The following is a 23,938-nucleotide window of genomic DNA, read 5'->3' as shown; positions in this document are numbered from 1 at the left end:
ATTGGGCGAGAAGGAAGCCCGAGAAGCATTCTGTAGAGGCAAACCCTGAATGACTGCACCTCCCTTCGTTACTCCTACACTTCCGGCAACCACTGAACTTGGCTGAATAACACTCCCGGTCTATAGTCTGCAAGCACTAGCTGTGGGACCATCTACGGAAAAGTACAATTGCTGCGACCCCGCCCCTTCCGCTGCAACGCTTGGCCCGCCTGAATCCCGCCCCTTCCTCCGTTCCCGGCCTCTTCTAACGTCGTGAGCTCTTAGTGGCCGGGATCCTGACTGTTTTCTAAGCACACCCCTGCTTCTTGATTCCCGCACGTGGGGAGGCTCTTCCTGACGACCTTGAGCACAATGACCCGCGCCCCTCGTTGTCCGGCGGTGCGCTCTCTGCTGCGCAGCCGATATCGGGAGGTGTGGCCGCTGGCAACCTTTGTGCGGCGCCTGGGGCCTGAGGGTAGACGGCTTGTGCAACCCGGGGACCCGAAGGCCTTCCGCACGTTGGTTGCCCAGTGCCTAGTGTGCGTGCCCTGGGGCTCACAGCCTCCACCTGCTGACCTTTCCTTTGTCCAGGTGGGCCTCCAGGTGGGATCCCCATGGGTCGGGGTGGAAAGCCGGGAGGACGCGGGACAGCACGTCTAGCTCATGTGTCAAGACCCTCTTCTCCTTACCAGGTGTCATCCCTCAAAGAGCTGGTGGCCAGGGTTGTGCAGAGACTCTGCGAGCGCGACAGGAGGAACGTGCTGGCTTTTGGCTTTGGGCTGCTTAATGGGCCCAGAGGCGGGCCTCCCATGGCTTTCACTACTAGTGTGCGTAGCTACTTGCCCAACACTGTTACTGAGACCCTTCGTGGCAGTGGTGCATGGATGCTACTGTTGAGCCGAGTGGGCGACGACCTGCTGGTCTACCTGCTATCGCACTGTGCTCTTTACCTTCTGGTGCCCCCCAGCTGTGCCTACCAGGTGTGTGGGTCACCCCTGTACCAAGTTTGTGCCACCACGGATACCTGGCCCTCAGTGTCCGCTAGTTACAGGCCCACTCGACCTGTGGGCAGGAATTTCACCAACCTTGAGTCCGCACACCAGATCAAAAACAGTAGTCACCAGGAAGCACGGAAACCCCTGACCTTGCCATCACGAGGTACGAAGAGGCATCTGAGTCTCACCAGTACAAGTGTGCCTTCGGCTAAAAAGGCCAAATCCGATCCTGTCCTGAGAGTGGAAGAGGAACCCCACAGGCAGCTAGTACCAACCCCGTCAGGCAAAACATGGGTGCCAAGTCCTGCTGAGTCCCCCGAGGTGCCTACTGCAGAGAAAAATTTGTCTTCTAAAGGAATGGCATCTGACCTGAGTCTCTCTGGGTCGGTGTGCTGTAAACACAAGCCCAACTCCACATCCCTGCTGTCACCACTACCTCAAAATGCCTTTCAGTTCAGACTATTTACTGAGACCAGACATTTCCTTTATTCCAGGGGAGGTGGCCAAGAGGGACTAAACCCTTCATTTCTACTCAACAACCTCCAGCCTAGTTTGACTGGGGCCAGGAGACTGGTGGAGATCATCTTTCTGGACTGGAGGCCTAGGACATCAGGACCACTCTGCAGGACACAGCGCCGCCTATCACATCGTTACTGGCAGATGCGCCCCCTATTCCAACAGCTGCTTGTGAACCATACAGAGTGCCAATATGTCAGACTCCTCAGGTCACACTGCAGGTTTCGAACAGCAAACCAACAGGTGACAACCAGCCCACCGCACCTGATGAATTTGCTCCGCCTACACAGCAGTCCCTGGCAGGTATATGGTTTTCTTCGAGCCTGTCTCCGCAAGGTGGTGCCTGCTGATCTCTGGGGTACCAGGCACAATGAGCGCCGCTTCTGTAAGAATGTAAAGAAGTTCATCTCGTTGGGGAAGTATGCCAAGCTATCACTGCAGGAACTGATGTGGAAAATGAAAGTAGAGGATTGTCACTGGCTCCGCAGCAGCCCAGGTGAGCACGGCTGGTCTCCAGCTGAATGCACTATGGATGCAGAAAAGGGAGACAATGGGTAGCAGTAAGCCAAATCCCCAGTGGTATGGTGGCTTTATGCAGTCAATGGTTGATGAGTTCCATCTGATGGTCTCTGACTCCAAGCTCCCTCCAGCTCACCTTGCACAAACTAAGATTCTTGTCCAAGCCCTGAGCAGGTTCTCAGTGCTGGGGACATTGTGGTAAACAGATAAGCAGGGGTGCATAGTAGATAGGAGTCCTGGCACCTGGTGAGAAGAGAGAGAAGCACTGGTGAGAGCTAATATAAGGGTCCGTTGTTCGCCGAAGAATGGTACCCCAGACTCAAACAGTATGCAGAAGCAAGGAGTGTTTTATTCTGCAGAACTCGAGCATTTGGGGATCTCTCATTCCAAGATGGAGGGACAACCAAGTGAGCTCACAGGCTAGCTTTAAAGGGGATTGGGGGGTAGGTGACCTTTATCTTACTCCATCTCTAGGGGCTTTTCATTACTGGTGCATGGAGGGCCTGGAAACTGTTAGTGAGGAGGTCTGGAAACTTGCTGACCCATTATCCTTGCTTCAGGCTAGGTAGCTGGCAGCTTCTAATGGCAGGATAGTTTCTGACTAGTTACCTAAAGCCTGGGTTTTTTTTCCTAGTATCTTACTTGCCTGGACTTGCTCAGCTCTTAGGCCCAGCTGGTCTCCTAGACTGCCAATTTGAAGCCTGTTAGGAGTCAGCCTGTCTCACTACTCCAGGTCATCCACAATCCCCCTGTAGAGTGGTGCCTCACTAATAACAATGGCAGACCAACACAGGAACCCATTGTCCTTGTGGGTAGTGGAGTGCCTGCATTTCAAAGGTTCTTCTGCTTCTCCCAGTGTGCAGATGCGTGCTTAAGCTATAATGTTGCAGCTGCTTGGTCCACAAAGGGTAGGGTTAAAGAAGGAGAGATAAATGAAAAAACCGTTTCCTACAATGAAGATCCCTGTCCCATCTTAGGTATGAGAAGGGACTGGGGAGTGGAGCCTGGTGTGTAAAAGGGGAATGTTTATGTCACTTGGGAGGCTGCAGAGCCTGGGCTCCAGTGCCTTCCTTGCCTGGTTTTCTGGGTTTAATGTTGAGGTTCGCCCACTGTAGTCACTTCTTGGCCCCTTCCCTTTCAGCCAGCCCTCCTGTTACAACCTGTGCATGTATGGAAGGGACCAAACTCCTATCCTTCTCTCCTTCTCCCAAATTCCTAGGATATGAACCAGTTATGGGGAAACGATGGTAGAGCCATGTTTACCCACCATGGATAATCTTGGGAAGCTCCAAAGTAAGGCTTTTAAAGTATATATCTGGCCAGGCAGTGGTGGCTCATGCCTTTAATCCAGCACTCTGGAGGCTGGCTTTAATCCCAGCACTCTGGCCAGGCAGAGGTGGATTTCTGAGTTCCAAGGCCAGCCTGGTCTACAGAGTGAGTTCCGGGACTGTCAGGGCTCTGCTACACAAAAAAAAAAAAAAAAAAAAAAAAAAAAAAAAAAAAACCCCTATCTCAAAAACAAACAAAAACATAAAACATACTGCCCTGGAAGTGATAGGACACACCTTTAGATTTGTTCCCCCACCCCCACCCCCAGACAGGGTTTCTCTGTATAGCCCTGGCTGTCCTGGGGCAGGACACACTTTTAATCCTAGCACTCTGGTGGCAGAGTCAAGTGGATCTCTAAAGAGTTTGGGGCTAGCCTAGTATACAGAGTGAATTCTAAGACAACCTGGGAAGGCTACACTCAGAGGCCTTTTGTTTGTTTGTTTGTTTTGCTTTTTGTTTTGTTGTGTGTGTGTGTGTGGTTTTTTTTTTTTTTTTTTTTTTTTTTTTTTTTTTTGAGACAGGGTTTCTCTACGTAGCCTTGGCTGCCCTGGAACTCACTCTGTAGACCAGGCTGGCCTATAACTTAGAAATCAGCCTGCCTCTGCCTCCCGAGTGCTGGGATTAAAGGCGTGTGCCACCACAGAACATCCCTGGCTCTCCAGCTAAAGAGCCTGTGTGGCCAATGCAAGTCATCACACCTGCTGAGTTCTCTCTCTCTCTCTCTCTCTCTCTCTCTCTCTCTCTCTCTCTCTCTCTCTCCCCCCTCCCCCTCCTCCTCTCCCCTCCCTCTCTTGCTCCCTTACCCACAGCTGTCAGTATTGATTGCCCAGGGTTACTGAGACACCCCCTGGAGGAAAGGAGATACTGCAGCCCCTTAGCATCCTGTTTCCTCAAAACAGGTAGCAGCTCTCCATTCTCTGGACACAGGCTCCTTCCTGCTTAGACCAGACTTTGCCAGATCTTGCAAGCTTGGTAGCTGCAAAAGCCAGAAGAGAGCATCAGATCTCCCTGAACTAGCATTACAGAGGCTTGAGAGCCACCATGTGGATGCTGGGAATTGAACCCCAATCCTGTGAAAAAAGCAGCCAGTATCTTAACAGCTGAGCCATTCATTTCTTTAGCCGGTTTGCTCTTAATTCTCTATGCGCCCCATCTTGTTATCTGAGTAACTGCAAAGTGCATTTCCTTGCTGTACATGTTTTCATTTTGTCTTTACCTTCTAGCAGTAAGAACTTATGTGCACTGTTCTCTGCCAGTGGTCAACTGACATTTGAGCCTTAACATACTTAGAACTCTGATTAACTTCTCCACTAGCTCCTATCCTTCTTGCTGATTTAGATCTGCCTTCAGCCTCTCTGTTCCCAAATTAAACATCATTCTTGGTTTTTTAAAGGTCGCTACTTGTTTAGTTTTAACCTTCCACACCGTTTCCTCCATATATTGACTTATTTTTAATGATCATTTTATATGTTTTTGCCTGAATATATGTATGTACACCATGACATGCCTGGTACTGGAGCTGACCAGACTGGAACTAGAGTTATAGGAGGTTGTGAGCTACCACGTGGACCTCTGTAAGTGCTCTTAACCACTGAGCCAGGTCTCCAGCCCTGAGTCCTTTCTTTATTCATTCTGTCTTCTGGCTTGTACCTCCCTCTGGAATTTCCCTTCTTCACACATTTCCTTCATATTCATCACTGCTAGTTAACCTACCTTTTCCTGGATAAAGAGGCCCCTGTGGTATCTAGTGATACACAGAGTATATATAGCTGCTATGGTGCATGGACCTCACATGTCCTGCATGGCAGTAAGAGCAACCTATTCTCTGCATTTCTCTAGACATCTCTGAACCACACTGCTCAGTGGCAATGGGTGTGTATAGTCAGTGGCCCAGTAGTATAGCACCAGCTCCCACTGAGGTTTGCCTGTGTATGTGTGTGGAGGTCTGAGATTGACACCCGGTGTCTTCTTTAATCACTTGGAGCTTGCTGATTCAGCTAGAGTCCATCTGCCTTTGCCTCTGTAGGACTGGAATTACAGGCACATGTCACCACTCCTGGCTTTTAAAAACATGGTTTCTGACGATTGAACTCAGTTTTTGTGCCCTTCCTGCAAGCCCTTTATCAACTAAGCCATGTCCCTATCCCCTATCTGAAGACATAATTCAATTAGAGTTGGTAAAAGCTAGGGTTTGCTAAGTCAGTTTATCCAAAAGAATCAGTGGGTAGTCACAGTGGTGCTAAGTCAGATTCAGAGATTGGTAGTGAATGGTTGCTATTGGGGGATGAAGGATGCCTCTAGAGCATCTCTCTGTCAGTCAGCAGCATTCCATCTGTAGTCAATAGGCCCGCAGGATCCCCACCACAGACATGGTTTTGTCATGGAACTTTAGTTTACAACATTAAAAAAATACACACAAAGGTTAAAATAGTTGATTAATACATTTTATTAGAGCCCAGCATGTCCAGGACAACACCCAATAGGCTCATTTTGGGACCCATGGCTTCTATGCTGGACATTGTGGGTGTGAAGTGAGTCATAGATGTTGAGTATCTACTACTTTCAGGGAAGGACTGTGTCCCCGCCGCAGAGCACCGTCTGAGGGAGAGGATCCTGGCTATGTTCCTGTTCTGGCTGATGGACACATATGTGGTACAGCTGCTTAGGTCATTCTTTTACATCACAGAGACAACATTCCAGAAGAACAGGCTCTTCTTCTACCGTAAGAGTGTGTGGAGCAAGCTGCAGAGCATTGGAGTCAGGTACCACACAGCATCTCTCAGATATCAGTGTCTCCTGTTTGCATACACAGAGGTACTGACTCACAGTGTGTGGCACCTGCTGGCTTGTGCATGGGCCTTGAGAGCGTAGTCTCCCTGTAGCCATGAACTGGAGACCCTGCTTTATTGCCTGTGAAATCATGAGTTGGATCTGTACCATCTATAAGATCCCTAACGTAGGAGAGCTTTTTATCAAGCAGGAGCAGAGCTGGTGGTTTCTACCTCATGTCTACCCCTGAAGGAAGTGTCTCCTCAGTGGGAAACCACAAGGGTCCACCCTGAGAAGTGGCGGGGCTCTGAGTGGCTGAGGTTCTGTGCTGATTCAGCTGGAGTTTGCTGTCTCAGCAGAAGGTACAAAGGCCAAGCCGAAGGGGCAGAGGAGCAGCCAGGCAAGGCCTGAAGAGAGCAGACTACTATCTTAACTTTCTTTTTTTTGTTTGTTTGATTGATTGATTGGTTGGTTGGTTGGTTGGTTGGTTGGTTGGTTGGTTGGTTAGTTTGGTTTGGTTTTTCAAGACAGGGTTTCATTGTGTGGTCCCGACTGTCCCGAAACTAGTTCTGTAAACCAGGCTGGCTTCAAACTCACAGAGATCCACCTGCTTCTGCCTCCCGGGTGCTGGGATTAAAGGTGTGCACCACCACTACCCAGATCCATGTTAGCTTTCTTGAAGTCCAGCCTCAGCTATGTATCACACATTACCCGCCCATTGTGCTTATGGGGATCCTTAGTGACCAGCACACGGTTTCCTGGCGGCAGGCAGAGACACTTTTGCTTTCTTTCTTTTTTTATTAATGAATTTTTTTTTAATTTTATTCAATATATTTTTTATTTACATTTCAAATGATTTCCCCTTTTCTGGTTCCCCACTCCCCGAAAGTCACATAAGCCCCCTTCCCTCCCTCTGTTCTCCCACCCACCCCTTCCCACTTCCCTGTTCTGGTTTTGTCTTATACTGCTACACTGGGTCTTTCCAGAACCAGGGGCCACTCGTCCGTTCTTCTTGTACCTCATTTGATGTGTGGATTATGTTTTGGGTATTCCAGTTTTCCAAGCTAATATCCACTTATTAGTGAGTGCATACCATGATTCACCTTTTGAGTCTGGGTTACCTCACTTAGTATGATGTTCTCTAGCTCCATCCATTTGCCTAAGAATTTCATGAATTCATTGTTACTAATGGCTGAATAGTACTCCATTGTGTAGATATACCACATTTTTTGCATCCACTCTTCTGTTGAGGGATACCCGTGTTCTTTCCAGATTCTGGCAATTATAAATAGGGCTGCTATGAACATAGTGGAACATGTATCCTTATTACATGCTGGTGAATCTTCTGGGTATATGCCCAGGAGTAGTATAGAAGGATCTTTCAGAAGTGACATGCCCAGTTTTCTGAGGGACTGCCAGACTGATTTCCAGAGTGGTTGTACTAATTTGCAACCCCACCAGCAGTGGAGGAGTGTTCCTCTTTCTCCACATCCTCACCAACATCTGCTGTCTCCTGAGTTTTTAATCTTAGCCATTCTGACTGGTGTAAGGTGAAATCTCAGGGTTGTTTTGATTTGCATTTCCCTGATGACTAGTGAAGGTGAGCATTTTTTAAGATGTTTCTCTGCCATCCGAAGTTCTTCAGGTGAGAATTCTTTGTTTAACTCTGTACCCCATTTTTAATAGGCTTATTTGGTTTTCTGGGGTCTAATTTCTTGAGTTCTTTGTATATATTGGATATTAGCCCTCTATCTGATGTAGGGTTGGTGAAGATCTTTTCCCACTTTGTTGGTTGCCGATTTGTCCTTTTGATGGTGTAATGAATTATTTTTATACACTCCATATTTTATTCCCCACCCTGTCCACCTATCCCATACCTCCTCCCCTCCCCCTGTCTCCACATGGATGTCCCTACTCCCCACTCCACCTGACCTCTAACCACCCTAGGGCCTCCAATCTCTTGAGGGTCAGGTGCATCATCTCGGAATGAACACAGATCAGGCAGTCCTCTATTGTATGTGTGCTAGGGGCCTCATATCAGTTGGTGTATGCTGCCTCTTTGGTGGTCTAGTATTTGAGAGATCTGGAGGGGGGACAGGTGTCCAGATTAATTGAGACTGCTGGTCCCCTACAGGATTGCCCTCCTGAGTGAGGTAACTCAGACCCCAAAGGACATGCATGGTATGTACTCACTAATAAGTGGATATTAGCCACACACACACACACACAAAGAGTTCAGAATATCCGAGATACAGTCCACAGAACTCAAAAGGTCAACAAGCTGAAGTGCCCAAGTGAGGACACCTCAGTCTTACTTGGGAGGGAGAAGAAAGTAATCACAAGTGGGGAGGAGGGGAGGGACCTGGGAAGGAAAGTAGAAGAGAAGAGGGAGAGGGGTAGAGGGGAACATGATCTGACATTGGGGGAGGGAAAAGGACTAAAGCCCTGAGGATCAGCAGAAAGAATGGAAACAGGCAACCTTGGGAGATAGGAAGTTGGGGGTACCCTTCAGAATGCACCAGAGACCTGGGAGGTGAGAGACTCACAGGACTAAAAGGGAGAGACCTTAGATGTAATGCCTGACAACAGGGAGAGGGAAATTACAGAGCTACTTTATGCTTTCATACCTGTGTCTAAGCCAAGATAACCACAAGAGTCAACAGACTGCTTCAAAAGTTCCTGGCCAGTGGGACCCCCCAAGAGGGAACACCAGGGGCAGACTATGGGACCAGATGTCCCAGGTGCCAACCCAGGCTACATGTCACCCTGTCCAGACAGTTCTATGGGGTGTCTGTTTTGTGTGGGTTGTTATGGTCCTAGATGTAGCCCTATAGCATGGTCAGGTGTCAAGTACTCCAAGTTCCCAACCACCCTGATAGGACGTGTCTCATGAACTTCCTGCATGCTCGTGTCATAACTCCACAGTGCTCTCTGTAACAGGCAACACCTTGAGAGAGTGCAGCTACGGGAACTGTCACAAGAGGAGGTCAGGCAACACCAGGACACCTGGCTAGCCATGCCCATCTGCAGACTGCGCTTCGTCCCCAAGCCCAACGGTCTCCGGCCCATTGTGAACATGAATTATAGCATGGGCACCAGAGCTTTTGGCCAAAAGAAGAAGGTGACTGGACTTGGCCCCTGTACTGATGGTTGAGTCTATACTCTGACTTAAGTAAGGGCTCATGAAGTTCTGAGGGAGGCTAAATAACCTGTTGCTCCTGAGTCTAAAAACTCAGCATGTGGAAAGGTCTTAGAAATGGGAGATGGTCCCAAGAGCCAGAGAGCATGGGACACAAGCCCTGGAGATCCCTTAGGAATCCTACCAGGTAGGGTAGGCACTATATGGCCTCTATGTGAGGGGTGCAAAGTAACTAGGAGGCAACTGCCACCCGTCTCCATATCCAGATGTCAGTAACAGCTCTGACCCTTACCAGTGCCTATGTAGTCATTAGTAATGCTCCAGAGGCCAACATGAAGCTATTGATGCCTCTGTTCCACTGGAGGACCTCTGTGAGTGAAGGTAACCCTGAACCTGACTCTAGCCCAATGGGTATGTTTCTAGAAGGCAAGTGCCCCTGGGGGTGGGTGAGCACAGGTTGAGGCAGGTTGGATGAGGGCCCAAATACAGTCAATTGACTTAGTGAGATAGGCCTTCTAAGACTCTGGCTCTGGGCTAAGCTAAAGCAGTCTGTTCTGAGAAATCAGGGTGGTCAGGGGACAGCCTGCCAGGTCCCTTTCTAATGTGTCTTTATGGCCCTGGCACAGGCCCAGCATTTCACTCAGCGTCTCAAGACTCTATTCAGCGTGCTCAACTATGAGCGGACAAAACATCCTAACCTTATGGGAGCTTCTGTACTGGGTATGAATGACATCTACAGGGCCTGGCGGACCTTCATGCTGCGTGTGCGTGCTCTGGACCAGACACCCAAGATGTACTTTGTTAAGGTGGTCATTTGGATTCCTGTCTATCACATTTGTTCTCATGGTCTGGGTTCTAGGGACCTCCATGGAGTAGCCAATGCTGGGTGACCCTGTTGCAGCCTCAAGATGGTGATTGGGAATGTTGGCCTGCTACTCTATACAGGCCAAAAATGTTATGTCCAGTTCTCTTAGGATCAGGAATATGCCATTTTGGGGGAAGCAGCCAATAACTAGCTCCCAGGACAGTCTTGAACTCTATATGGTTTCCCTGGACAGTACATTTCAACCTCTCTGGGCTCTGCTCTGTGGGAGATTCCTTTGGATGGTGGGTTCTATTCAGAGAAGTAGCCAAGCCTGACTACCACCAGGGCCTGCATGTTTTAGCATCTGGGTTAGCCAGGGGCCTTTGTAGGCCCTGAGGTTCTTCAAGGATAATGTAGGCTTTCCTTTTCCTAAGGTACTCAGTCTGGGGCAGTGGGATAGAGAGAGGACTATAGGCCCACTATGCCCAGGGTCCTTTGTCTGGAACAGGAAATTTGTGGGATGGAAAAGTACAGTAGTGTAGTAGAGAAGAGTGGAGTATCCTCCTGCATCTCCCTATCTCCTGCAGTTTTGCTATGGGCAGGTGGAACCCAGGCACCAAGGACAAAGTCAGCAGGACCCTTGACCCTGGACCCAACCATGCTTAATAGTACTCACATGTATCCTACAGGCAGATGTGACTGGGGCATATGATGCAATCTCCCAGGACAAGCTCGTGGAGGTTGTTGCCAATATGATCAGGCACTCAGAGAGGATGTACTGTATCCGCCAGTATGCGGTGGTCCGGAGAGATAGCCAAGGCCAAGTACACAAGTCCTTTAGGAAACAGGTAAGACCATAGTGGACTCTTGTCAATATTGTGAGCATGTGAGTGTCACAGGCCTGTTCACATTACGGATATATAGTATCTGTCAGTAACACAGGTGTGACTGTGATAGGTTCACATTTGTGGCATGTCTATGGCAGGCAACATGGGTGTCCATGGTGCCAGTGATCATTTGTCTGACCCAGCCTGCCTCGATCTATGGGAACTCCCAGTGGAGCTTCCCTTTCCTGGAGATACCTACAACTATTCTCAATTTAATGATTTATGCATCCAGTGACCTCTTCAGTAGGCAGATGGGGTCTGCAGATTTAAAAGTGGAAGAGTTTGCACTTAGGCCTGGGGGAGGCACAAAGTGACTTCCTTTGCTTCTCCCTAAGGTAAGACAAGACTCAAAGGCAAGCCTTATACATGTGTGACCGTGCAGTGGTTGTGTGCCTTCTGCACCAAGGGCATATCCATAATCACTACACCTAGGAGATTCCTTCCCTGCTTTGACCAGAGCAACCACCATGCGCCTGTGGAGAGGATAGAGGACAGCGTGGCATCTACCATGTGGATTCTGGGAATTGAACTAAGTCATTAGGTTTGGCCGTGTTGGCTTTACTTGTTGAACCTTTGATGCACCAGCCTAGGTAAACACCTGAAGTTACACATTCTCTCTAAGAGCCCTTAGTAGTGCTGTGCACATTCTGGCATGTCGTCAGTTCTTTATCATCCCGTTCAAAGTCTTCATTTATTTATTATAATTTTTTGATAGCCTCTTTGTTGTTTAAAAGCATATTACTTAATTATTTTGAAAGTGCAGGCATTTTCTATATATCTTGCCTCTCTTTTCTAAGTTAATTCTTGTGCTTTAACTACTCTGACTTTAGTCCTGACAACAAACCCACTTGACACATGGGATTTTTGATTATTTTGTGCTATCACGTGGTTGATGGTACATAAGTTTCATTATGATAGCTTCATAAATGTGTATGATGCATTTTGACCATATTCACGCATGGAGTCCGACATGGGAAGTTTTAAAGTTCAAGGCCAATGTGTGATCTCAACATATGAGAGAATGGGGCAGAAGGATTGTAAGTTTGAGGACAACAGGGGCCAAATAGAGACTGCGGTGTTCATACATGCCTCTGGGTCTCACAGCTGGCATGCTTGGGCTTGTTCCCATGTTGTATCAGTAGATGGTGCTGTATTCCTTCTGGTGACATCCTATCTTGCAGACACAGGTCCTGGTGGCCACTTTGATAAAAGTCAGGCCTCCTAGAGAGTCTGTTGCAGGAGATGGAGAAGCCATCTCCTCCATACCCCTGTTAGCTCTTCCTCCTGGCCACACATTTCTCTGGAGAAATCAGGGTGCTGCTTATGTTGCGATCGTTGGTAACCACAATTTTGAAGACACTTGGCCTGAGGAAAACTGACTGTGGCAAAGGCTGCTGTTTCTGTGGCACCTCCTGATGGGGTGCTGGAGTCTCTCTTCCCCACACAGGACTCTGCAATGGAGTGGTCCTACGTTGTTCTGTTTTTGGGCTGGGCTGTGCCTGTCCATGCCAGAAAACCACGTGCCCCTCTGGTTCCCCTGAAGTACTCACCTCTTCGTTGCTACAGGTCTCCACCCTCTCTGACCTCCAGCCATACATGGGCCAGTTTGTTAAGCATCTGCAGGACTCAGATGCCAGTGCACTGAGGAACTCCGTGGTCATCGAGCAGGTCTTTGGGCTTCCTATTAATGGGCCACACCTGGGGAGAGCTTCTCACCTTTATTTGTTTATTTGCTTCAGTGCAGGAATGTGACCAACATGCTCCTTGGTAGTGGGACCCATGAACAAGGGTAGCAGGACTGGTACAGTCCTTATGACATAACCAGAACCCTCCAACTTAGGTGGGCGTGCTAAGAGTTGCTTTGAAGTGAACTTCCCACCTTCTTGTCACCCATACCTCAGCTGTTCTACCAGTGAACTGGTAAAGATATCTCCTTCCTCAGTTTTGACCACATGATCATAGGACAGTTCACCTGCTCTTGGACAAGTTGGACTTGATCTGTGGTCCCCATCTTGACCTGTTATGTCAGAAGCTATGTTTCCATAAGTCACACACAAATCTACACAAGTCATTGGTTCTACAGAACCTTCTTTGATACATATTCTACCTTTAGGGCAGCCATGCTCACTTAGACTTTTGGACAATTGTATTTTGGCTTGTCAGGGTACTATGTGAGCTGTAAGGTTCTAGACCTAGTAGTGGGGGAACAGAAAAGGTTACATCAGTAAATGCTTGGGCTTAAGTGGGCATCTGGTGGATGCAACATTCAGCATCCTTATGCTAGTCTGTCTGCATGCTTTTCTAGAGCATCTCTATGAATGAGACCAGCAGCAGCCTGTTTGACTTCTTCCTGCACTTCATGCGTCACAGTGTCGTGAAGATTGGTGGCAGGTGGGCACAGGCATGGGGCAAGTGTGTAGAGGGTGGGCAGAGAGGCAGGACAGGTAGGTAGAGGCTATTCTGGTTGCTGCTGACTGGCTACAGCCTTAGAACTCTGAACTCTTGAGTGTCTGCCTCCTCCTCATTCCTCCCTCCCTGCTCCTCTTAATAGAATTATCCTGCCTTTCTGCTTGCTGACTTTTGGGCCACAGACCTGCCTACCCATGAGGCCTTAGGAGCCCCTGGATAAGCATGGCTCCAGTGAAGTTAATAATTTTGTGTGCCTTGAGCTCATGTTGCCACTTTGTCAGAGTGGCACCTCACTTGTGCAGCCAGACATGGGGCACACGGAGCACTGAAGAAGAGAGTAAGTACAGTGCCCATGGCTCAGTTCCCCCAAGACTACCATGAGTTAAAAGCACAGACAAGGCACTCTTTTTCCCCCCACAAACAATTTGGCTTTCATATAGAGGCGCAGGATGATTTGACGTGTATAAGTCTATAAACATACATATATAATGACACAAATGCTCCTGAAAATAAAAATTACATGATCATCTCAATAGATGCAGTAAAGGCTTTTGACAATAGAATTCAGAGGCTCTGTAACTTAACATTTGCAAAATAGGGAACACACTATAAAATAATTAAGATTATAACCTATTTTCTTTTTAAAAAATATGTAGTTATTATTTTATCTAAGTACACTGTAGCTCCCGAGTCTGATAGTACCGAGCACAGATTCATGAGTCTATGTCCAGATGGCAGGAAACTTAACCCACTCCTCATGTGGTTCACCTTGATAACACTTAAAAGTCAGACCCATGTACACAGTGCCTCTGAGCTTCCAGACAGTTACTCTAGTGGAGAGGATCTGAGCAAATGTGAGTGGTGCCTCCCTGGGTGACCTCCTTGTCCTGGCCAGCTGATGACACCCACCCCTGCCAGCACCTGCATGTCTGCACCTGCATGTATGTTTGGTTCCATTGTGTTCTCTGAGAAGGCACTAACTTTTTCACACAGCTGTCCAAGAATGTTCCTTCACTAATAATCTGTTGTTATGAATTGTCCCAGATAAATATTCAGAAGGCTGATTGCTTGTCATTCTTGTTTAAAATTTAAAAGCTGTGGAGTCAGTGGATAGGGATGTAGTCTTCCCCACCCAAGGTTGTAGTGGAGGTGGGGAATAAAAGAGATTCTGGTGGTTTGTTATCTTCTTAGGCTTTGGCAATTCACAGTGGTAGATACCACTGTTCATATATGTGACCTGTGAGCATGTTCACTGAATGGTGTCTGTTTATTCATGTACACATGGGGAAGGGTGTCAGATACAACTGTGAAACTCACCATGGCTGCTGCTTCTGACCACCAGGTGCTATGTGCAATGCCGGGGCATCCTCCAGGGCTCCAGCCTATCCACCCTGCTCTGCAGTATATGTTTTGGAGAAATGGAGAACAAGATGTTTGCCGAGGTGCAGCGGGATGGGTAAATGCTTCCTTTTTACTGCTCTCAGGAGCTGGATCACTGAGTGGGTGTTACAGTTGCTTTATGTTCCAGACGTGAAGGCCGTTGCCTTCACCCCATGAAAAGCCTTGACGAGCCATTTCTGTTAGGACAGTGAAGCTGTCATTCTCTTCTTTTAAAGAATCACTTTGTTTTGTCTATGTGCATTCCTGTACTTAAAGTGTTATAGGTTGGCTCACTTAAAGGTGGATGCTCTGTGAGACCTCTTGATGTGCCTTTTTTTTTAGGTTGCTTTTACGTTTTGTTGATGACTTTTTGTTAGTGACACCTCACCTGGACCAGGCAAAAGCTTTCCTCAGGTAAGGACCATCATGGCTGAGTTTCTGCTGTATGATGTATGATCAAGGTGTATGTGTGTGTGTGTGTGTGTGTGTACACATATCTGTATAAGATATAAAATGTGCTAAAGCAGCACATTTAACTGGTTAATAATTTTGCATTTCTGGAACTCATATGGTCACCAAGACCAAGTAGCAGAGGCAGCTCACCTGTGCAGCCAGATATGGGTCGCCTGTAGTATCAAAGAAGAGAGTTTGACACTCATAGATAGTCCAACTTGGACTCATCAAGGATGCAGTGTGGTGAGAGACCAGGTCAGGGCCAGCATTTAAAGAGTCTCCAGATAGGACAACAAGCATTAACTCCCATTCCTCCCAATTGAGTCCACAGAAGGGCTGTTTGCAGACACCTGAAGCACAGAGCCCTCCTGGGAGATGTGTTGTCCTTGAGCATATTCCTGACAACTTGGAGATTTCACATCACACAGTGAACAAGCACTGGGTGAACAGGCTCTGTGGAGTCGCTTTTCTTTATGATATTGCTAGAAAGAGACTAGAGAATTTGGACTTACCAAATGGTGTTTTGAGGCATGACTGTTGCATCAGGAGCAATCTTTTTTTCTTACATAATATTCATACTAGTGTGTTATATAGTGTGTATTCTAGGCTGTGTTTCTAGTATGTACAGGTTAGGTCAGGGTTTTGGGCACATCTGGTTGTAAAGTTAATTTCTGTGGCTCAATCTAGAATCAGGTACTGTGGCCTTCCTGCAGAGCAGCGACCATATATTGAGATTCCTCAGGCACTGCAGAGTTTGAGGGCTGCTTCATTCAGGTATTTCAGAGGATTCCCCCTCAGGTACTGTAAAGTTTGTAGGCTTCTTTTTAGGATTAGTGACAAGAGACAAGGAACCTGAAAGTGGTTAATGAAACTGAGCCCTAAGAAGTTGTCACCACCAAGATACTGGTGTTTCCAGTGCTCTGTGCAGACTTCTATAGAAGGGCCCCAGAGCCCAAAAGGCCATGCTTGTCAAGTTCAACCCCAACAAAGGCCCCACCACATCTGTAGCACTTAGGAGCTAACTAGCCCATAGGCAGTGGCCACTGGGGACAGAGGACACTGCTGCTGTTGAGGACATTTCCAGAAGTCAGTTTTACCCCTAAGACCTTGTCAGGGAAATGTCAGAATGCCCCCAGATAAATGTCGGGGCAACCAGGAGGGGCTGCAAGGTGGGCTTGTCCATAGACACCTGTAGGACAGACTTACTGCAGGGGCTGACCAGTCACAATGTTGTAGAAGCACAGGCAATGTATAGCATCAAGTAGCCACACCCATGGTACAGGAGCCAGACTGCTGCTGTGAGTTCACCTTGGGGAAGGGAGAGAGGGTGCACCTCTGTCTTCAGCTTACTGGGGAGGTCTATCCATAGGCAATATTGTTTAGCATTTGCTGATAGGGGCAGCAATGCACATCTATAAGCATCTCAAAAAACTATAAGAAAATAGACTTTGGGGGTAATAGGAAGAGGATGCCTTGCTACATAGATGCTAAGATATGACCCACAGAGTCATGTGAACTTTCCACTTGTCCAAGACCAGATGGCTTTATTGCTCCATTGCTTACACAGAAGACAGGAGCTAGGCTGTAGTCCAGAGCAAGAGTACATGGTGTTCCATCAGGGTACCCACAAGCATTTGCTCTCTCTGGTCCCAGAACACCTCTGAGAACTTCTGTGGCATGTGCTGGGTGCCTCCAGGCTCCCATAACCAATGTTCCTTCTCTTATTCAGCACCCTAGTCCGTGGCATTCCTGAGTATGGCTGCATGATAAACTTGCAGAAGACAGTGGTGAACTTCCCTGTGGAGACTGGTGCCCTTGGTGGTGCAGCTCCACTCCAGCTGCCTGCTCACTGCCTGTTTCCCTGGTGTGGCTTACTGCTGGACACTCAGACTTTGGAGGTATTCTGTGACTACTCAGGGTAAGCACACTGAGGAGCCATGAGGTCATGGGAGCAGATGGTGCCGAGGGTGCTACATTCTGTTTCCTACTTCTTGACACAAGTGACCGTGAGACCTGAAGTGATAGAGGCCAAAATGTGATCCCCTTCTTTGTGGAGATGGGCATGGGCAATATGAGAACATCTTCAGCCTTGTCCCAAGTCTCCTGCAGACCATGGAGCCAAGGCCCTCCTTTGTATGAAGTATAAGGGGATGGGAAGGGATGGGGGTTGGTCTCCACCTACCAGGAACTCACAACCCAGATGTTGGCTCAATGAAGATAGGACAGATTTGAGATAAGCACAGGTGAAAAGAGCTGGACCATTTCTTTTTATGAGTGAAAAGTATGAAAGTTCTGACATTACGGTAGGAGACTGACAACCCGCCATGTTGACAGCTATTCTGAGTTCAGATCCAACCTTCTGTCTCCATTGTGCTCTTTGAGGGGTCACATTGTAAGGCAAGAGTTGGGTGCAGATAAGCCATCTGTACAGTGCCCTCACAGGCCTGAGCTCCTCAGCCTCCCTGACTTTGCATGCTGAATTGGTCCAGTCCCTGAGATTTAGCTCAGACTTCTTGACTTCACCTCTACTTCCCAGACCCACTTTGCTGCCCTAGTCCCCAGCTCAGTGCTGAACACCAATTTACCTGCTCCAGCCCCTGGTACTCCTTGGTTTCATGGGGTCATAGGTAAATCAATCAAAAAACAATTTCCCCTCTGAACATAATACTAGAGCCTGAAGACAACACACCCTTAGGAAGCCAGGCTAGCCCTGGACAGGGGCCACTAGAGACCATATGTGGACCAGTAGGTCTCTGCTTCCAGAGTCCATGTTAAGAGTGTCTGTGAGCTGGAGAGATGGCTCAGTGGTTAAGAGCACTGACTGCTCTTTCAGAGGTCCTGAGTTCAAATCCCAGCAACCACATGGTGGCTCATAACCATCTCAAATGAGATCTGATGCCCTCTTCTGGTGTGTCTGAAGACAGGTGGAGTGTACTTACATATAGTAAATAAATAAATCTTAAACTGAGCCGTGCTAATCCTCCAAATGCTATTTGGAATTGTTGGACAAGAAGCCATAGTTCTGAGATCTCACAACCACAAATACAGTTTGCACTGAAGAGTGTCTGTAAGCTCGCCCTCTGAGGCTTCAGTGTGGACTGGGCTCAGTATCCTTTTGCCTGAGCCAGGGACCGTGTGTGTGGAGCTCAGCCAGAGTGACTAGCAGCATCCTAAAGGGAAAGCATAGTGGTAGGAATGTCTTCTCCCCAAGCCACAGCTCACATGCAAAGTGTGATGAGAGCTGACAGAACTCCGTGGAGTATCATGGAGCAGGACACCTCTTCCTCTGGCCTCCACCCACACGCACAGGCACACACTCACACATGTATAAAATTAAGAAGCCTGGCAGAGGTAACTGTACCTGTCACTTGTATTCATCCTTGAGGATGATGCAAAGTCACTGGATGATAAGAAGGTACCACTCCATCCTGTCTTGCACACATCATCTCTTGTCCTAAGGTGACCAAGATGCATCCTGTCACCTTCACCCCTTAACCCTGTCCTGAACACATCCTATCTGTTGTCCCAAGGTGATCCAAGATGCATCCTGCAGTCTGGTTGGACACCACTGTAGGCATTCCCTTACTGTTTGCTCTCACCAAGGTCTCACTGGAGATAATCTACTCCAGTCACAACCCTGTGCTAGGAAGGTGCTCTGTCATGCTGCATCCACTTAAAGAAGCACAGGGTTGTGACTTCCTGTAAGGCTCGTAGTTCCTTCTGAACTGAATTTTCATAGCTCTTATTTGCCACCAATGAGCAAAGATGTCTAGTAATCCCAAGCCCAGATAAAATGGATGTTTTTCACTACTTCTGGTTGGGTTTGGCTGTTCAGGGCTTCTGGTGGTGCTATAAGCAAGTACCGAGAGCTGGGATAGGTTCCATGTATGAAAGTCCAACCCCATCTAAGCCGGTAGTGTGTGGCAGAGAGGGACAAGAGGCAGAAGGGCACTGGTGTTGGTCTCTCAAGAGGAGCTAGTGTGGGAATCACACAGGATACCTTTGTGCTGCAGTTACGCCCGGACCTCAATTAAGACGAGCCTCACCTTCCAGAGTGTCTTCAAGGCTGGGAAGACCATGCAGTACAAGCTCTTGTCAGTCTTGCGGTTGAAATGTCATGGTCTGTTTCTAGACTTGCAGGTGAGTAAACGGGCAGCTACCTCATCCGTTGGATATTAGTATAGGTCCTGCTCTGTGTATGGGGGCGTGTTCATGTATATGCACATGTGTGTACAAGTGCAGCGGTGTATGTGAGGAACATGTAGAAAGGTGGACATGTACTGAGGACCCCTGAGCATTCGCCCTGCTCATCCCCATCACTTTGCAATACTGACATCTGCTCCCACAGAGAAAGAGATTCCCTGGATCCTGACCTTGGCTTTGGACTCTTAAGCCATAGCTGCTGAGGTTCAGGAGGGGCCACTGTGGTGGGCTTTGGTCTCAGCTCTCTCCTGCTTCCTCCTTCCTGTTTCCTACCCATTGGGGTCTGGCTCAATTTTCTGTGTTTTCCCCACAAGTGGCTTTCTTACCTATTTAACAACACAAAAAGTGCTCATTTGTGATTTCAGGGACATTGCTGATGGTTTTCTTTCTCTTGGGACTCCAGGTGAACAGCCTCCAGACAGTCTGCATCAATATATACAAGATCTTCCTGCTTCAGGCCTACAGGTGAGTCATGGGCTGTGCCCCACTAGATGGAGGCACAGACCAGAAATGCCATCCATGCTGTCTGCTGGGGCTCTCAAGCTCAAGGCAGAGCAGCTATTTGCTCCCCCTGATTGGGTGGCATGCTGAAATGCAGTCAGGAAAAGGCAGCATTTAGTTGAGTTTCTACACAACCCCATATTTGTAAGATAAGAACCTCTTCTGGTTTCCCTGTGCTGGGAGCACATGTAACCTTATGTGCTAACCAGAGCACATAAGGTCTTGAGACAGGAGGGGATGTTGGCCTAAGGAGCTCCCCAAGAAAGCACCTCAGAAGGAGTAGGATGTGTAAGGGAAGCAGGGGATTCAGAGCCTCAGAAAGCAGAAAACCAGAGCTATTGCTGATACTGTCACCAGTCTTGCCCCAGAAGGCACAACAAGCAGCCAGCTGAAAGCAGCCTTGGCATTGTGGTGCCCTACACATTGGCTTGTGCCTCTGGAAAATTCTTATCCTTGATTATCTGCATCTGAAGTCAGGTGCATTAGGCTAGACCCATATCATTCATTCATTACACAGTCAGTACTCTATATGACCATAGGCACATAGCATACATAGGCCCTTTCTTCTGAGGTTTTCTGTAGGGATGGAATTGGTTTTCCTTGACTCATGAAAGGAGAGATGCCCTGCAGAGCTATGGCAGAGGGTCACCATTCTGCCAGGAGTTGGCAGATAGTCACACCAACCACAGGTCAGATTTATGCCACTGTGGATCTGACTGCTTCTTAAGTAACCTCCCTGGTCACTGGGGCTGGGTGTGAGGAAGAGCTTAAAGACACAATTTCAGTGTTGGACAGTCTGCCCCCAATGTCATATGATGCAACAGGTGCATAGGGTACCTCGTAAGGGAATAGTCACATGGCAGTATACAGGAATGAAGACATGTGCGCACACACACACACATACACATGCTTGTGTGTTCACTTGTAATTGTAAGTTCATTTGTACATGCAATTATATGATGTGGTGCATATAAATCTCTGTATATAATTCACATGTATGCATAGAGCGTGCACTTGTGTATATACATGTGCACACTTACCAGGGTCTCTTCCCATCCACTATGGCTCCCACTCAGGTTCCATGCATGTGTGATTCAGCTTCCCTTTGACCAACATGTTAGGAAGAACCTCAAATTCTTTCTGGGCATCATCTCCAACCAAGCATCCTGCTGCTACGCCATCCTGAAGGTCAAGAATCCAGGTACGTAGATGGCTGAGGGCCAGCATTCTTGTAGAGGGGGTGAGCATCGTGCACTCACTCAGGAGCTAGTGTACCCAACCATCTTCCCAGGCCTCACCCCTAGCAGGTCAGGAGGTTGTTGTGAGTTCCTTGGAGGCCATGAGGGTCTGTGGCCAGCTGGGTTCTTCAGCCTCTGTCTGATCCTGCAGGAATGACACTAAAGGCCAAGGGTGCCTCTGGCTCCTTTCCTCCTGAAGCCGCACGTTGGCTCTGCTACCAAGCCTTCCTACTCAAGCTGGCTGCTCACTCTGTCATCTACAAATGTCTCCTAGGACCTCTGAGGACAGGTGAGTAAGCTCCCTCCCTTCAAACAGAGAGTGCCTAGGTGAACCCAAAGGTAGACTGTAGATTCCATGCCCATCTCCTGGGGAGGGGCCCACTCAGGTAGCCCCAGGTGAGTGGAGCTAGGCTCCTAGACCACAGCTTCCTTCTCCTCCATCCTGCTCCCTCTGCTCTGACACTTACTTCAGAATAACTGGGGTGACATGTTTCACTCAGGATCCCTGACTGGTCCCTTTATACCTCTGCTGGGCTGCTTCCTAGATGCAGGGGATGAGGTGGGGGGGGGGGGGTCCTCAGGTTTCTGTCTTGCTCCTGTTTCTGGATTGTCAAGTTTGTGGTCCTTGTGTGCCCATTGTGGTGGTGGTGGTGGTGGTGGTGGTGGTGGTGGTGGTGGTGGTGGTGATGGTGGTGATGGTGGTGGTGGTGGTGGTGGTGGTGGTGTGTTCCTGGGTGGGACTCCTGCTTACACCCAGCCTACACATGGCCAGGACTTGACCCAGGCAGGCTAAGGAACTACCTCACCCCTTTGGAATGAAAGTTGAATACATCTTCTGTTGCAGCCCAAAAACAGCTGTGCCGGAAGCTCCCAGAGGCGACAATGACCATCCTTAAGGCTGCAGCTGACCCAGCCCTAAGCACAGACTTTCAGACCATTTTGGACTAACCCTGTCCCCTTCAGCTGGATGACCATGAGCATTGTAGCCTCAGCACTCCTGGATTTGTCACAAGAGGGACTGGTCTATTGTGAGGCTAGGTCATCCTCCAAACCTCTGTGTCATGGGAGGTAGTGTGGGAGTTTATCCCAGTGCCTTGTTTCCTGTAATGGGCTTGATTTCTTTCCCGATGCCCTCAGGGAAGCAGATCCCATCCCTTTTAGTGGCAGGGATCCACTAGCAGCAGCACTAAGAGATGTGCACCTAGTGCACATGGGCACTGGGACAAATGACAGATGTGAGATTCCTGGGCCCTGGAGTCTTTTCACACCTAACCATGGAGCCTTTCCCAGTCCATCAGAGTGTCTCAGAGATCAAACAGGTCATTGAGCCAGTGGCCTAAATTACAGCCTGAATATACTCTGAATTCAGGTGACTGCCTTAGCTACTTTTCTACTGCTATGATAACACCAAGCCAACTTATAAAAGCAGAACTTTTCTACTGGAGCAGTAGCTGATAGTTTACATCTCGATCCATAAGCACAAGGTTGGGGGAGAGCTATCTGGGAAATGGTAGGAGTCTTTAAAAAAAAAAAAAAAAGAAAAGAAAACTTTTTTCAGTGGTAGTCTGACAAATAACTAAGAAAGGTGGAGGTTGAAATCCAGCAGGTCACAGTAAAATCCACAGGGATCACACTGGGGATATTCCATGACTTCTCTGAAGCTAAGATTCCCTGGCAGCATTTGACAGTAACCATGGTGGGTATCTACTGAGATCACTGTGCAGATAAAATAGGGTGAAGTGTATTTGTACTGAACTGGAAAGTCACGTGCAAATAAAGAGTAAATCATGGAATTGCTTTCTGTCATCATACTAATTTGAACTATCGCTCAAAAGGACTTCTACTTATATGTTTTTTATCCTCGCCCCTGCCTCTGTACATCTTGACTGTCTTATAACTCACTGTGTAGATTAGGCTGGCCTCAAACGCACCTGGATCCACCTGCCTCTGCCTCCCCAGCTCTGGGATTAAAGATGTATACCACTATTCCCCAGCCTTCTTCCTGAATTACTAACCACTGATTCCACATTATTCAGCCTTCATCACGAAGCTTCATTCAAACTGCCAGCCCATATCTTTTACATAAACTCTCCTCCTCCCATACCCCCCACCCCTCACCCCCCACTCTAACCTGATTCCTTCCTCAAGTTTTATGAGTCTCCCATCTTTGAACCATTCCTTTTGCTGAGCCCACACAATAGAGATCTTAACTCCATCCTTTTGCTTTGACTTTCCTTCCTTCCTTTCTTCCTTCCTTTCCTCATTTTTACTGTTTAATTGAAAATAACTCTTTTATAACACAATATATCCTGATTACAGTCTCCCCTCCACTCTTCCCACTTTGTCTCCGCCTCCCTTCTCCTCCAGATTCGTTCCCTTTCTGTCTCATTAGAAAAGAACAGGCTTCTAAGAGATAACATCCAAACATGACAAAATAAAATATAATAAGATAAAACAAAAACCATCACATGAAGGCTGGACAAGGCAACCCAACAGAAGAAAAAGAGCCCCAAGAGTAGGCACAAGAATCAGAGAACCTCTCATTCACACTCAGGAATTCCATAAAAATACTAAGCTGAAAGCTATATTATATATGGAGAGGACTGGTGCAGATCTGTGTTGGCCCTGTGCAGTCTTTGTGGGTTCATATGAGCTGTTCTGAGTTGATTCAGAGGGCCCTGTTCTTGTGGTGTCCTCCATTCCCTCTAGCTCTTACACCCTTTCTGCCTCCCCTTCCTTAGGCTTCCCTGAGTTCTGAGGGAAGGGAAATGAAGAGGTTTTGCCCTAGCTCTCTGAGTTATCTTGTCTCTTGGTGA

The 23,938-nt window shown here is 48.0% G+C and overlaps 1 protein-coding gene across 2 annotated transcripts; it reads left to right on the top strand.

The window, feature by feature from the left end:
• The first annotated feature begins 242 nt into the window (after positions 1–242).
• Tert (telomerase reverse transcriptase) lies at positions 243–23,183 on the top strand. 2 transcript variants are annotated; one of them, XM_052159862.1, is made up of 16 exons: positions 243–570; positions 672–1,986; positions 5,905–6,100; positions 9,048–9,228; positions 9,873–10,052; positions 10,741–10,899; positions 12,505–12,606; positions 13,244–13,329; positions 14,690–14,803; positions 15,070–15,141; positions 16,910–17,098; positions 19,194–19,320; positions 19,787–19,848; positions 20,961–21,085; positions 21,274–21,411; positions 21,967–23,183. In XM_052159862.1, the coding sequence occupies exons 1-16, from the start codon at positions 352–354 to the stop codon at positions 22,068–22,070; spliced, it is 3,369 nt and encodes a 1,122-aa protein (XP_052015822.1). In that variant the 5' UTR covers positions 243–351; the 3' UTR covers positions 22,071–23,183. The 2 variants fall into 2 exon arrangements, with proteins under 2 accessions (XP_052015822.1, XP_052015823.1); XM_052159863.1 differs by lacking the exon at positions 243–570 and having other exon boundaries at positions 888–959; positions 1,469–1,986; positions 21,967–23,182.
• Positions 23,184–23,938: the final 755 nt, after the last annotated feature.

Source organism: Apodemus sylvaticus, chromosome 16, assembly GCF_947179515.1.
Source record: "Apodemus sylvaticus chromosome 16, mApoSyl1.1, whole genome shotgun sequence".
In the NCBI taxonomy this organism is placed as follows: Eukaryota; Metazoa; Chordata; class Mammalia; order Rodentia; family Muridae; genus Apodemus; species Apodemus sylvaticus.
The sequence above is the reverse complement of the archived record's forward strand: the minus strand, read 5'-3'. Positions and strand labels throughout refer to the sequence as shown.

What these genes read in the sequence shown, in the direction of transcription:
- Tert (XM_052159862.1), top strand. Translation starts at nt 352, where the DNA reads ATGACCCGCGCCCCTCGTTGTCCGGCGGTGCGCTCTCTGCTGCGCAGC. An exon ending in CTGCAGAGCATTGGAGTCAG is followed by an intron (nt 6,101 to 9,047) that starts GTACCACACAGC and finishes TCTCTGTAACAG; the next exon opens with GCAACACCTTGAGAGAGTGC. An exon ending in GTATTCTGTGACTACTCAGG is followed by an intron (nt 17,099 to 19,193) that starts GTAAGCACACTG and finishes TTTGTGCTGCAG; the next exon opens with TTACGCCCGGACCTCAATTA.